Source organism: Acartia tonsa, chromosome 14 (genome assembly GCF_053477335.1).
Source record: "Acartia tonsa isolate MP-2025a chromosome 14, ASM5347733v1, whole genome shotgun sequence".
In the NCBI taxonomy this organism is placed as follows: domain Eukaryota; kingdom Metazoa; phylum Arthropoda; class Copepoda; order Calanoida; family Acartiidae; genus Acartia; species Acartia tonsa.
Window position 1 is genome coordinate 2,308,368 of NC_137273.1, and position 14,716 is coordinate 2,323,083.

The 14,716-nt window shown below is 31.5% G+C and overlaps 1 protein-coding gene across 1 annotated transcript in view; it reads right to left on the reverse strand.

The window, feature by feature from the left end:
- Positions 1–233: 233 nt before the first annotated feature.
- Cpsf100 (cleavage and polyadenylation specificity factor subunit 2) overlaps positions 234–14,716 on the reverse strand; it is a 35,365-nt gene continuing 20,882 nt past the window's right edge. Inside the window, exons 19-26 of the mRNA XM_080148990.1 lie at positions 13,847–13,914; positions 13,311–13,390; positions 13,060–13,183; positions 9,296–9,384; positions 8,752–8,811; positions 8,217–8,279; positions 7,122–7,729; positions 234–721 (exon numbers count right to left, since the gene is read on the reverse strand). Coding sequence (XP_080005116.1) covers positions 7,592–7,729; positions 8,217–8,279; positions 8,752–8,811; positions 9,296–9,384; positions 13,060–13,183; positions 13,311–13,390; positions 13,847–13,914 — 622 coding nt within the window. The 3' untranslated portion in view covers positions 234–721; positions 7,122–7,591. The remainder of the gene's footprint in view (positions 722–7,121; positions 7,730–8,216; positions 8,280–8,751; positions 8,812–9,295; positions 9,385–13,059; positions 13,184–13,310; positions 13,391–13,846; positions 13,915–14,716) is intronic.

The window sequence follows — 14,716 nt, forward strand, 5'->3', positions numbered from 1 at the left end:
TTTTGAATAATAATGTTCTGCTTATTAAGTTCTGACACTCTACAAGAGTTTTTGTACGTCTGTTCTTCTGATTTTAGAGCTTCGCTTTTATGGATGTTGTCATCCTTGTTAGATTGGAAACTGTATGTTTAACTTATCCAATGTTAAAAAAAATAAAAGTATCTGTTCCTTTAGAAATATAAAGTATGATAGTTTCAAATGGCAGAATTTTTCACAGCCTATATGTTTTAAGATTTCTGAAAAAAATATAAATTAAATTAACAATGTAAAATATTCATCACATATTAATATGAACTACAATTAATATTATTTCTAAGAGTTTGATGTACCTAAACTTTCTCTATTTTTATAATTATATAAACAATGATACTAAGTTTACACTGTGGCGTGCACAGGATTTTGCAAGGGACTGTGAAACAGGGGAAGCCAAACCTCCACGAGTCTATATTTGCAATTTTAAGGATAAGGGGGGGGGGTATTGATAACAAAGCGTAAACAGTAGAACAACTAAAGAAATATAAAGGCCTTACAACAGATGTTCTATGATAAAATATAACAATGAAACCCTAATGAGAGCATTATTTTTCTTTTACTAATTAAGAATAGTTATTTATCGCATCGTATTATAGACAGCTTTCTGCGGATAGTAAAATAAATAATTTTGGGTTAACAAAACTGTAATTAATTTATAATTCTTATTTCATTACTCGTGGAAAATTTTCTATAATACGAATCGATATATTATTTTTCAGTGTGGCTTAGAACTGGTATTAACCCATCGAAAACTAATACAGTTAGGGAGTTGAATCCATTTTTATAGAAGCAGAAACATAATCTATGATTATGGTTTGGACCCTCTAAAACTGTAATCTACCCTTCCACTTTCCCCTCTCTTGGTGAAGATATCTTCAACGCCGATACGATTTTTGAAATGTAAGATTCCACTTTTGCCTCTCTTGGTGAAGATATCTTCAACGCCGATACGATTTTTGAAATGTAAGATTCCACTTTTAATAGAGGCGAAACTGGAATCATGGTTTACATTTTTAATATCTATGTTTCTGTAATCTTCCATTACTTTTTAACATCGACATAATAGAAATGTACCATACTTTTTTAAAATTATGTCAATTATGAAAAAAAGCATAGATTTTATATATAATTTAAACATTGTTGTATATTCTTAATTAAATAAACAAAACATACAAAGAGCCTTTTATAAAAGATGTTTTGTTTATTTAAAAAAATACTTTTAAAAGTGTATCAAATGAGTAATCAAAATTATTTTAAGAAAGTCGTTTATTAATTAATTCAATTGTATATATTTGTAATTTTTTTGTTCAATCTATTTCATCTTAATATTTCCCTAGTAATCTCTCACTGTGTAAGTAAGCACTAAAAGGTTAATTGCTTATCTAATTGTGCATTTTTGTGGTAAATTACTGAACAATTTGGTCTGATTTGTGAGTTAAAAGTGGATGGAGTAAATAAATGGACATTTACAGTAAAAGTTGCGTGTATCAGTTGAAGTGAAGAAAAAGAAGGAGGAGTAATAAGGGGGGGGGGGGAGTTCTGACACATTTGCGTAAACCTGGTGTATAGGGTTTATCTTTGGACTGAGAGGATAAGTTATTAGAAATAAAATCATTCTTATATGATGAATTTCCCCCAGATTTAAGATTTTTTGTATAGGCCTCCAGGTTCCGGAGCATCAGGCCTTCAGGTGGTCTCTGTACAGATAAAAATTAAAAATAAGATTTTTTTGAAGAGTTAAAGGGTAACTTATAAAACAAAATATGCTTCTTTTTGATTGTTATTCACATATTTGAAGAAAAAAACATACATATTTTGTCTCATAAGCTGACTTCTAACTCTTAAAATTTTTTTTTTCATTTTTACCTGTAGAGAGACCACATGGAGGCCTTGAGCTCCGGAACCTGGAGGCCTCTCCAAAAAATCTTAAATCTGTGGGAAATTGATCATATAGGAATGATTTTATCCCTAATAACCTATCCTCTCAGTCCAAAGATAAAGCCTATACACCAGGTTTATACAAATGTGTCAGAACTTCACCCACCCCTTAATCCCTTCCTTTTCTTAGACAAAGATTATTTTAAATGTGCATTTATTTCAAACCAAAGAAAATTAAAACTGAAGTACAAAATAGAATCCAGAAATTTTGCCTATCTATTTTGGCTTTCATTGTAGGTGGATTGAATTTATGTAAAGGTAATTCATATCTCAGAATTCTTTAAAACTGTAAAAATGGATTTAAATATATTTCAAATAGCTTAATAAATTAGATTCAAAGGCCTTATAGATTTAATCAACTTTGGGATAATGGTAAAGGACGATGGAAAATTAATTACCCTTGCCAAACCATTGTCCTATCACTCTCAGATAAAGTTTAACTTTGGCCTATGTTATATGTTATAACACATACTTAAGACTTAAAACTTAATGTAATGAAAAGCTTTCACTTAAAGGGAGTGTGAACGTAAAAATTTCTCATCTGATTATCAAATCTTAACATTTTCTAAGCACATTTCACTACACTGATCAACCAAAAACGTCCTATTAACAAAAATATCTAAAAATAATGCATTGATTTTATGGTATTTTGGGAGGGAAAAAGGAAAAAACAAGGAAAATCTGAACGTTTTTGTTTCTTAAAATGTGTGTAGGGGTATTTAACTTGTCATATACAGTTGAAACAATTTAGTTACTGTTAAGGAATATATTTTGTAATATAAAATTGCTAATTAGTTTTTTTTATAACATAGTAATTAGGTAAAAAAGATCTATCTTAAATTTGTATTATTGACAAAAAAAATACCTCAAAGTCTAAAAAGGGTTGAATCTCATAGGTTATTTAAAATAATGATATCCTTTTATATTGTGTTGGACAATAAATAATCCATTTTGAAGAATTAGTTAACACTTTTATCAGACTGTTTAAAAAGAAATATTGCACCTTTATCATTTACAAAGAAGGCGTCTTAACTTTTTTGCTTTTTATTTAAGATAGCTAGCCGGTTCTTTTAGTAATTAGTAGATGTAAAATTGTCCATAGAATTTAGATATGCAATCGGTTTTTATGTAGACCTCTTATTTTTGAAGTAATTTAAGTTTTTTAAAAAAATAATTAAGTTGGTTTTAAGGTACTAAAACGCAACAAAATAAAAGAAGAAAATTGCCAGAATGAACAAAAATAGTAAGATCTTTACTTTGACACCTTACTTTTAAAATTCTGTTGAGTAATTATTGAAAAAAATCTATTTTTTACACCTAGGTTTAATAAAAACTTTAAACCTAAATATTTTCTCAAACAGACAAAAACAATATGGGTTCATATATACCTTTAGAATCAGAAAAATATTACGAATCCATTCTAAGCAAAATTGAAAAAAAGTAAAAACGTTAAAAAAATAAAAAGGCCTAAAATATTATATTTTTACAGGCAATACTTAATTTTAACTATTAAACTAGCCAATCAAAAATCTAATGTTCATACAATATATACAATAGATACTGCAATAAAAATAGTGATACTTACATAACATGTAAAGAATGAAAAAGTATAAACAAATATGCTTCAGTCTGTTTATAAACTTCAAAACAATGCAGTTAAAAAAACATCATTGTTTCTTGTGTTTAAAAAATATCTGTTACAGTGTATGTACATTTGTTTAGGTTTTGTTCAGGTTTTGTTCAAGTCAACCCTCTAAAGCCAAAAATTATGATTCTGAAAAAAAACATATTTTTTATTATAGTTTTCTAAAACTTTTTCAATTTTGCTTAGAATGGATTCGTAGTATTTTTCTGATTCTAAAGGTTTATATGAACCCATATTTTTTATGTCTGTTTGAGAAAATATTTAGGTTTAAAGTTTTTATTAAACCAAAGTTAAAAAAATAGATTTTTTCAATAATTACTCAACAGAATTTTAAAAGTAAGGTGTCAAATTAAAGATCTTACTATTTTTGTTCATACTGGCAATTTTCTTCTTATATTTTGTTGCGTTTTAGTACCTTAAAACTGACTTAATTATTTTTTAAAAAAACTTAAATTACTTCAAAAATAAGAGGTCTACAAAAAAACCGATTGCATATTTGAATTCTATGGACCATTTTACATCTATTACTTACTAAAAGAACCGGCTAGCTATCTTAAATAAAAAGCAAAAAAGTTAAGACGCCTTCTTTGTAATTAAAGGTGGGCAAGAGATGGGCCATCTAAAGTTACTTGGATACTAATAAAATAACCTGTTTCTGCTTTGTTATTGTATTTGGTTTTCAATAAAAAATATTACTTATTTTATCAATTTTTAAGTAACTATACATTGGTTTACAGCAAGGATATTGTTATAAGTATGCTTAATCGTTAGGAAAAATAGAGAACTATGTAAAAAAGTTTAGTTTTAGCTATAGAAGGAAAAAAAGACAATTAACTGCACATTTATATAGTCGGGAAATTTTTTCTCCAAACTTGGACATAGTAAAAATCGTCGGAAAAAAGCCGTTTTTTAAGGAAACAAGAGACAGTTTTGCCCTATATTTGAGATTATATTAATGAGATGATGTTAAGGTTTGATAATCTGATGAGAAATTTTCTCGTTCACAGTCCCTTTAAGCAAAGCTAAGAAATAAAATTATGAAACATATCAGGGATATAAAGAGATAAGACAATGGCCGATAAATTAATGCACATCCATAATGATGACACTTTAATTAACCTCTTCTGTAGATTAAAATTAGTGGTTCCAACATTTATAAACACAATTTAACCAACCAATCAAAATTCAGTAAAAATCCCCAAAGCCAATGAATAAGAAAACGTTGTTGTAAAACTTTGTGTACTGTTGTAATAAGCAGTCAGTTGTCTCCTCCCTCTCTGGATATGAATACTAAGAAAGAATAAAATGCGATGGTACTCTACAATTTCTTTTCTGCCTGTCCGTCATTCTGTCCATGATTTTTTATGATTTTCCAGTATAGCTACGAAACCAATTAATATCCGCTGTATCAGACCCGTCTAATCCATACTTGAAACCATTTATTGTATTGTATTATAGACATTTTTCTACAAAGAGTAAAGTAAAAAGTTGTAATGAACACCAGTTTTGTTAGACTGGGCCTTCGCCCCTTCAGGACTAACAAAACTGGAAAAACAGAAGCAATAAACAACTAATCTTGGCTGTTTAGTTTTGACAATGCCAGTTTTCATCAACCAATTAAGGGTACTACTAAAATTTAAACCCTCCCTTATTAGAGGCATAAGACATAGTTATAGAAACCTGCAAACCATAAGAATGATTTTTTTAGACATACATATAGACTTCTACCAACCCTTTTTGTAGAAAACGTCGCTTAGAAGCAATAACATTTTGTATGTATCTTATCAATTTATTTTGTTATAACTCTTAATATAAAAAGCTTCATCAAATGTTTTAAATGGACATTCAGAACTTTCTGATAAAGATTACAGGGTGCTACTGTCCTTCTCATTCTGTTTTCTCATGTTATTATAGACAGAATTTATCTAATTTTTTGTCCATTTTTCCCTCCCTGTAGACAACTTTTATTGTACCCAGGGAGGTAGGGAACATTGGACTGAAATTACCTTCTTAGCTGGTCCAAAACCTCTAGGTACTTTAATTCAAGTTTATCGACACCAGGGATCTGATGGGTTTAAGACAATAGCCGATAAATGGATGTACATTCCCAAAAATACCCCTACTGTAATTTGCCATCAGTGGTTGAAACGTTTCGACACTATACTAAACAAACTAACCAATTAAAATTCAGTAAAAGTCCCCAAAGATGTTAAGCAAACAAAAATGAAAACGTTATTGTAAAACTTTGGGAACTAGCATAGAGAGAGGTGGACAATGGACTGTTTATTACACTAGTCCCCAAAGTTTTATGATAACGTTTTCTTATTGGCTGGTTTAACAACTTTGGGGACTTTTATTGGATTTGGAATGGTTAGGTTATTAATTACTAGCAGCTTTGCCCCTAGCCTCTAGGAGCTTTGCCCCATGAGGTGCTGCGCCCATAATTTATGAGCATCACCAGAATATTTTTTTTTTTGGGGGGGGGGAATTTTAATTTTTTGGGGGTTGGGGTTGTCCCACCCCCCAAGAAAATAGCTTAAAACCACAACAGGACCAATAGGTATATACCCTGAAGAGTAGAATCTGATCGGTTCAGTTGTTACTGAGATCTTAAGGGACAGCTGGATGGACGGACAGACAGACTGAAAGACATTGTTCTACTTTGTATTATAGATATTAGATCAAAATTCAGTAAAAGTCCCCAAAGTTGTTAAGCCAACAAATAAGATAATTTATGTTTTGAGATTTTTAGTAAAAAATTTACTTTAAGGTAAACATTTTCTGAAAAAATTGTTCTAGCTTCAAAAATAAGGAAATTACATCCATTTAACATTTTAATTAACCTTAAAAAGAAAGTTGTTAAATGAAAGGGTGAAGTAAGCGAAAAATGACTCTGTCTTAATTAAAGTCAGAAATTTATTATTTAACAGGGAACATGCACAATTTTTTTTGCCATCTAACTCTAATAGGAGCTGAGATGATATGTGGGGGGGGGGGGGGGGGGAGCGTTGAAATGGGCCTGATTGTTAAGTGTTAGCAACCTTTATTTTTAGGTCCTTTTTTTCTCAAAAACTTCAAACTAATAAAAATATAAAAAAAACTAACTAATATGTACCATTTCTACTATGTCAATTTAAATATATGATATGTTATCTTGAATGTATCATTCCAGTTTTGTCTCTATTGAAAGCAGAATGATACATTACTATTATGTCGGTATAAATAAGGAAATCAATGTTTATGAATACGCTGATATGTAAACATGAATGTATGATTCCAGTTTCGCCTCTATTGAAAGTGGAATCTTACATTTAAAAAATCGTATCGGCGTTGAAGATATCTTCACCAAGAGAGGGGAAAGTGGAAGGGTAGATTACAGTTTTAGAGGGTCCAAACCATAATCATAGATTATGTTTCTGCTTCTATAAAAATGGATTCAACTCCCTAACTGTAATAGGTTCGAAGCCATACTAAAAAAATATTATATTATCTCCTTTAGACATACCCCTAATTTTCAAAAATAAACTCACCATAACATTATCAATATTTAGATCACAGCATAATGACAGAAAAAATCAAAACATTAAATTCAAAACAGTAAGGCATGGTTTTGCTCTAAATGTTAAAAATGGACATTAATAAACTTTTAAGAGTTTTAAATATTATTTATAACATGCTATGTGATTATCAAGGTACAAAATGATAAGAAACTGGTTTTGATATTGTCCTTAAAACAAACTGGTTTAGACAATGAAATAATGCTCATAAGTGGTAACATTAACAACACAAAAAAAAAAAATTTAAACCGGTTTATATTATAAAACAGTATCTTTGGGTTTTATGAATGGTTGTCGTACAATGTAGCACATAGAATTAAGTTTATATAATAGCGTACTGCTGATACAACAGGTTGAAAACCGGTTTGGAGGAATTATAAATGGTTGTCATACAATGTAATCGTATATAGAATCCAGTTTAAACAATAGCGTATTGCTGATACAACAGGTTTCTAATCTGATAATAGTCCTCGCTGAGACATCCTTCCAGCTCAACTCTGCCACTCTCATGACGGCGTAGCAGGACGTTTCCGTTAGATCCACAGGTCAGGTTACCCTGAATTAAGATAGTCAGTATTGGGGATGGCAATCCGCAATCTGCCCAATTTTTGGACCCAGAATTCGAATCCACAATCCGCAATTCAAATCGCGGATTCGGATAGTTAATTTTTGTGACTTTTGTAACACTTAAAAAGTTTTGGGTATAGTCCCTTTCATGGCAACGCCTCTTAAGGGACGTTTTATCGTATTTTCACAGCAAATGTTCCCCTATTACTAGCCCCTTTGGAGGGCTATAACCCTGCAAGTCAATCACCTAACCTAACCAAAAATAGCCTATCAAAAGCTACAGTGAAAATACGACGAAACGCCCTTAAATAGGTGTTGCCACGAAAGGTACTAAACCAAAAGTTTTTATTAAGTAAGTCAGAAAAAAAATTATTTTATGATTTATGATCACCAACATATGCCCTAAAAAGTTTTTTTTCTGAATTATTTTTGTTAAGTTAATATTGAGTAGCTACGCTTTTAAACTATGTTTATACTTGTTGAAATTCACTGTGGATTCCATTTCTTGTCAGGATTAGCTTGAAGTCTGACAGTTTTACCTATAAAAAAATTCAATCAAAAATATATCTAAAAGTAACAGGAGGTCTGCCTGTAGGTACCGAAGGATAAGCTTAAAGTCTGATAGTCTTATCTGGAAAAATTGATTGTTTCTTCTATTGTGTCTAGATCGAGTCTAGACCACAACGCGTCATACTAGAGACAGTTGTAACTTCTAGTGATAAGTCAGGCGCGTGACATCAATAGAGTTGGGGGAATGTCTTAGCCCAAAAACAGGCGCAACTCATTATTGTTTACAGTTAGGACTTTCAGACAACGGTTGTGCAATCAAAGGATTTGTTATCTAATGGGAAAGCACATCAACATCTAAACCTTAAACTCTCCGACAAAGGATGTGCTATCAAAGGTTTGGATTAAGGATGGTTAGATTCATCCTTTAATCTAAAAATGAAAATAAATGTCCGAAAAGGTAAAACCATTTCTAAAAAAATGATTCTATCAAAGTAATTTTACCTCATTCACAAAACTAGTGGCATGGGCAGTCTCTAGTGGTTTGTCTGTCTCTTCATCAATCTAAATAAAACAAGTATGAAACATTCACAAAACTAGTGGCATGGGCGGTCTCTAGTGGTTTGTCTGTCTCTTCATCAATCTAAATAAAACAAAGATGAAACAACCATAACAGCAAAGCTAAATTTTGTTAAAAAAAAATGATGCACCAACGTTTTAGAAATAATTATTTATAAAGAAGCTCTCTATTATATATTGGCAAGAAAATATTATATAATAAAAAAAGGTCTATGAATAATACCTAGAAAAAAAAGTACATGCTGTAATAGAGACGTCACATATCAAAAATTTCAAATATTGCGCTGAAAAAATGTATCCACTAACATGTAAAATTGTATACCTATAGCTTTAATTCAGTCAAACTTGCACCAAAAAAAACCAGAAGGGGCAAGTTTTATAATCATTGGGGGTATACTGTAAATCGTCTTATCCCTCAAGATCCCTGTAATGCTCATTTACTAAAGAAAGCCAAAATCCCTGATTTTACCTGAATTGGCTCCAGAATTGGGACCTGTTCGTCCTTGCTGACAACATCCTTGTTTATCTCTGTTATAGCCGAGCTCTTCTCTTCATCTTCTAGATATAGATAGATAGATAGATAGATAGTTAGTTCGTCCTTGCTGACAACATCCTTGTTTATCTCTGTTATAGCCGAGCTCTTCTCTTCATCTTCTAGATATAGATAGATAGATAGATAGTTCGTCCTTGCTGACAACATCCTTGTTTATCTCTGTTATAGCCGAGCTCTTCTCTTCATCTTCTAGATATAGATAGATAGATAGTTAGTTCGTCCTTGCTGACAACATTCTTGTTTATCTCTGTTATAGCCGAGCTCTCAGGGAGTAAGGGAGGGGATAATTGATCGAATATTCAATTTTTAAGAGTCTCAGGCTTTGGGTACTGGCTTAAAGGGAATGTGCACGAATTCAGCAGGTTCTGACTGACTTTGGGTACTAGCGCATCAATGCCCCGCTAACTAGCTGAGTTAGTTTTGAAAATAGCGGACAGAAAAGATGGCTGGTTTTAACAAATATTTTTTCCCAAGAAAATGTCATTTCATATATAGAAACTCTACTGTGATATTTATGTATTACACAATCTAAAAACTCCTTGAATTTAGGTTGCAGTTAAAAATATGTGAGAAGGGTTGACGAAGTTCTAAACACATTATTTTCTAGTGATTAATTACAGAATGTTTACTACATTGTGATGTATTGGTAATTTAATTTTCAAGTGAATGATTTTTTTCTAAAAGCCGAGCTCTTCTTTTCATCTTCTAGATATAGATAGATCGTCCTTGCTGTAAACATCCTTATCTCGGTTATATACGAGCTTTTTTCTTCATCTTCTAGATATAGATAGATAGATAAATAGATATATATATACAGCATGACCCTCGAAAAAGTATTTTTAAGCATCTGCAGCCCTTATTTCTCAATGAATTATAAAAAAATGCATATGTCCTTGTTCTCCATAGTATTCCACATAAGTAGATATAAAAATATTTTTTTACCTCCATTAACACCGGAGATTTTTAGAGGTAAAGTTTTGAAAAAGTGACTGAGGAAAAAGCAATTTTTAACATGAAACAACTTTTTTAGCAAAATTAAGATAGAAATCCTTTTATTTTTGTTACTAGCAGAAATTTTATACAAAAATGAAATAAAAAATTTAGTTTTTGAGTAAAAAGCATTTTTTACACATATTTTTTGAGTCTTTTTAGTTTAATGATATTTTGAAAAACTTACTTATTAGGCAAAATTGTTTAAGATTAAAAAACCAAATAAATCTTTATGAATATAGCAGGAAAATTGTTTTTGTTTCACAATCCTAACTTTAATAACAAAAAAGTTATAAAGAAAATAAAATTAAAACATAATGATTTTTTTGTCTAAAAAGCTTAATTAACCCCCTATTAAATTATTGAGATGTCAGAAAAGTAGGCGGAGCAACTGTCATAATTAATCCTTTTCTCAAATAAGGGTTAATAAATAACTTAAAATTTGCAAATAATCAATTCATTTAGTAGTATTTTTTGCCATTAAAAATTTATATTTTTTGGTGGAATAAAAAAGAAATAATTAGTTAACTTGTTTTTCGTTGTGCATCATTATTCAGTTGCCAGAAAAACATAATATAACCATCCAAAAAATAAGAGAAACAAAAAAAAATTCTTTTTCTCAGTCACTTTTTCAAAACTTTAGCTCTAAAAATCTCCGGTGTTAATGGAGGTAAAAAAAAATATTTTTATATCTACTTATGTGGAATACTATGGAGAACAAGGACATAAGCATTTTTTTATAATTCATTGAGAAATAAGGGCTGCAGATGCTTAAAAATACTTTTTCGAGGGTCATGCTGTAGATAGATAGATAAATATATATAGATAGATAGATAGTTTGTCCTTGCTTGCTACATCCTTGTTTATCTCAGTTATAGACGATATCATCTTCTAGATATATAGATAGATAGCTAACCACTGAACCGATATTGTTCTCCTTAAAAATGTAGCTTCTCAAAGGTCCTTGGAAGATTTATAACTATTCAAGTGGAGGGTACCACCACCCTTCCCCGAAAAATTAACCATTTTCTAAATTTAAAAATAGGAGGTGCTAGATTTCCCTCCACCCCCTCTCTTAAAAAAAAATTCAGGTTCGAATTCAACCCTCAACTACCTTAAGTGGCCTCTAGGGGCGTAGAGAATAGACAACGCGATTATAAGAATTACTGCGATCTCATAATTGAAATCACTCCAAATAATGGTATTTTGTCTGCTAGGAAGTTCCTTTTGACGAAAAATGGAACATACAAGACATGTCATTGGTTGAATGTACAGAATCTAACATGAAAATAAAATTAATACATATCCTAATTCAAATTGTATTTATTTCGAACAAAAACTATATGTTAATATATTTTTAATATCATCATTAAGAAACCGTGCAATGAAAGCAAATTGTTAAAAAAAAAAAAATATGATTTCACATATAAATCGCTAGTTTAAATAGTATTTCTTAATTAATTTGAGACTCCTAGCGGCAAAAAATTAAACTATATATAATAGAACATTTGTCTTTTCTATAATGCTTTACTTTACAGAAGACTAGCTGCTGCGCTCCTAGAATCTACTATTAAGGAAATAGCCTCTAAAACTAATCTAATATACATATATTGAATAGCCTAAAACCCTCCAGGGACTAATAAGAAGCCCCAACAAAAAATGGAGAACTCAATCGGTTCATTAGTTGTCGAAATCCTACGCTACAGACAAAAAAACCTTACTACTTAATTTAATAGAACTAGCGGCTTTACCCCTAGCCTCTAGGGGCTTTGCCCCAAGAGTAATCCTTATAATAAAGTAACAGGATGTTTGTGTGTTTGTATGTTTGTACCAATGGATCTCGCTCACCGCTGAACCGATCGGGTTCTCTTTAACAGGGATAATTCTCATATGTCCCGGGAAGGTTTATAACTATTTTGGGGGAGGGTACCACCACCCTCCCTAAAGAAGTTAATTTTTTTTTAATTTCTCGATTTTAGAAAAAGAGAGTTCAACGAAAAATAAACGTCAAACGCAAAATGCCCTTATTTTAGATATAAAAAAAACATTTAAAGTGCCACTAGAGGCCTCTAGGGGCGTAGCCGCTTGTTAAAAAAATAAACTAAGTAGATATGGTGCTGCAACCACCATATTTTTAAAAAATGGGGATTTTTGTTTTTTTGGGGGGTTATAATATAGGTGCCCCCCCCCCCCCTCCAAGAAAATAGTCAAAAACCACCACAGGACCAGTAAGTAACTTCCCTGAAGATTAGAATCCAATTGGTTCAGTGGTTATTGAGATCTTAAGGGACAGACAGACATAAGGACGGACAGACACTAAAATAACAAATCAACCCTCAAAATAACTGTTAAATAAGCAAATGAAAAATAAGTGAGTCGCTCGTTTACCCAGCTTCTCGTGGTTGACAAAACAGAAATTAATGTAGAATCACTATATTTACCTATCAGCGGACAACTAATTATGATATGATAAAATAAATATTACATAAATGAATAACTGTCAATTAAGCCATTCAAGATATCCTAAATAACTAAATTCATAATATACAAATCATATCGCATCGTATTATAGGCAGACAGATTTCCGCGGAGAGAAAATTGAAATATTTAAAGAATATATTCAGTTTTGTTGGCCCAAAGCGTTGATGCTTCACGTAGCCACTAGTGACATTAAATAAAAGCAAACCTACCTACAATATCGGGAATGTCCTCGATCATCTTGACCTGACCGTCAATCCACGCCACCCAAGCCTCCTGGCTGGACTTGGCCTTGCTGAAGGACAACGTCGAGAACAGGCTGTCTCTCAGTCTCACCTGGGTACAATTTAAAATTAAAGGTTGAAAAGTTTGGACTCTAATAGTTTCAAATTAACCAATAGAAATGAAGGGTACTCAAAGTTTTGGCTACTTTGGGTACTTTTATTGGCTAGACTTGGTATACCTGGTAGATAAATCTTTCAGTGGTGGCATCAACTTCTTCATTATTCTTGGGACAAAATACTTTTGAACTTCCTTCCCGACCTAATACAAAACAAATTATAATCATACCTACCTATTATAAAAGGCAGTGAGGAATTATTAGCGAGCCTCGCTGATTTTAGTTAGGAAGTGAGCCAAAAAGTTTTTTAAGTATTCACCTCAGGATGGTTTTGGGCTTATTTTTAATCAAATGCAAGCCTTTAGGATGGTTTTAGGCTATTTTCCTTCACTCTTCCTACCTCTTTGAATTCATAGCCCCTGGATTCTAGGGTTGCAGACGCTAGTTCCTTAAGGAAGTAATAGCATGTCTTTTCCTGTCTGTTGTCTGTCTGTCTGTTTGTATCAAAGGATCTCGCTAACCGATAAGATTATTCTTTACAGTGAATCTTCTTTAGGGTACAATCCTCCCAAGAGAAATAGACATAATAGTTACAATACATGATTTTTCAGTAAGACTAAGAAACGGCTCTTGAAACTATATAACTTCTAAGTACTAACCTATGATATCTCTACAGAAGTTAGCCATGGAATTCATACTACTCTCACTACCACGCACCAATATCACCCTAAACAAGAAATATGTAATTTATATTAGTACCCAAAGTATTATGATATCTCTACAGAAGTTAGCCATGGAATTCATACTGCTCTCACTACCACGCACCAATATCACCCTAAACAAGAAATGTGTAATTTATAAAAGTACCCAAAGTTTTATTATATTTCTACAGAAGTTAGCCATGGAATTCATACTACTCTCACTACCCTAAACACTACCACGCACCAATATCACCCTAAACAAGAGTGTGTAATTTATATTAGTACCCAAAGTATTATATATCTCTACAGAAGTTAGCCATGGAATTCATACTACTCTCACTACCACGCACCAATATCACCCTAAACAAGAAATGTGTAATTTATATTAGTACCCAAAGTATTATATATCTCTACAGAAGTTAGCCATGGAATTCATACTACTCTCACTACCACGCACCAATATCACCCTAAACAAGAGTGTGTAATTTATATTAGTACCCAAAGTATTATATATCTCTACAGAAGTTAGCCATGGAATTCATACTACTCTCACTACCACGCACTAATATCACCCTTAACAAGAGTGTGTAATTTATATCAAAACTGTACCCAAAGTTTCATACACAAGCTTTCTTATACGTTTGATTAAAAACTTGAGATATTTTTATTCATCTAGTAGTTACAAATCATTATTGTGATTGTACATAAAAGCGTCCCGTCCTAGAAAATTTTCTTAAAATTTTGGCCCCCAGCCAAAATATGGTTGATTTATGCAAAAATGGCCCATGCAAAATATTTTTTCTAGGACGGGACGCTTTATTGTACATT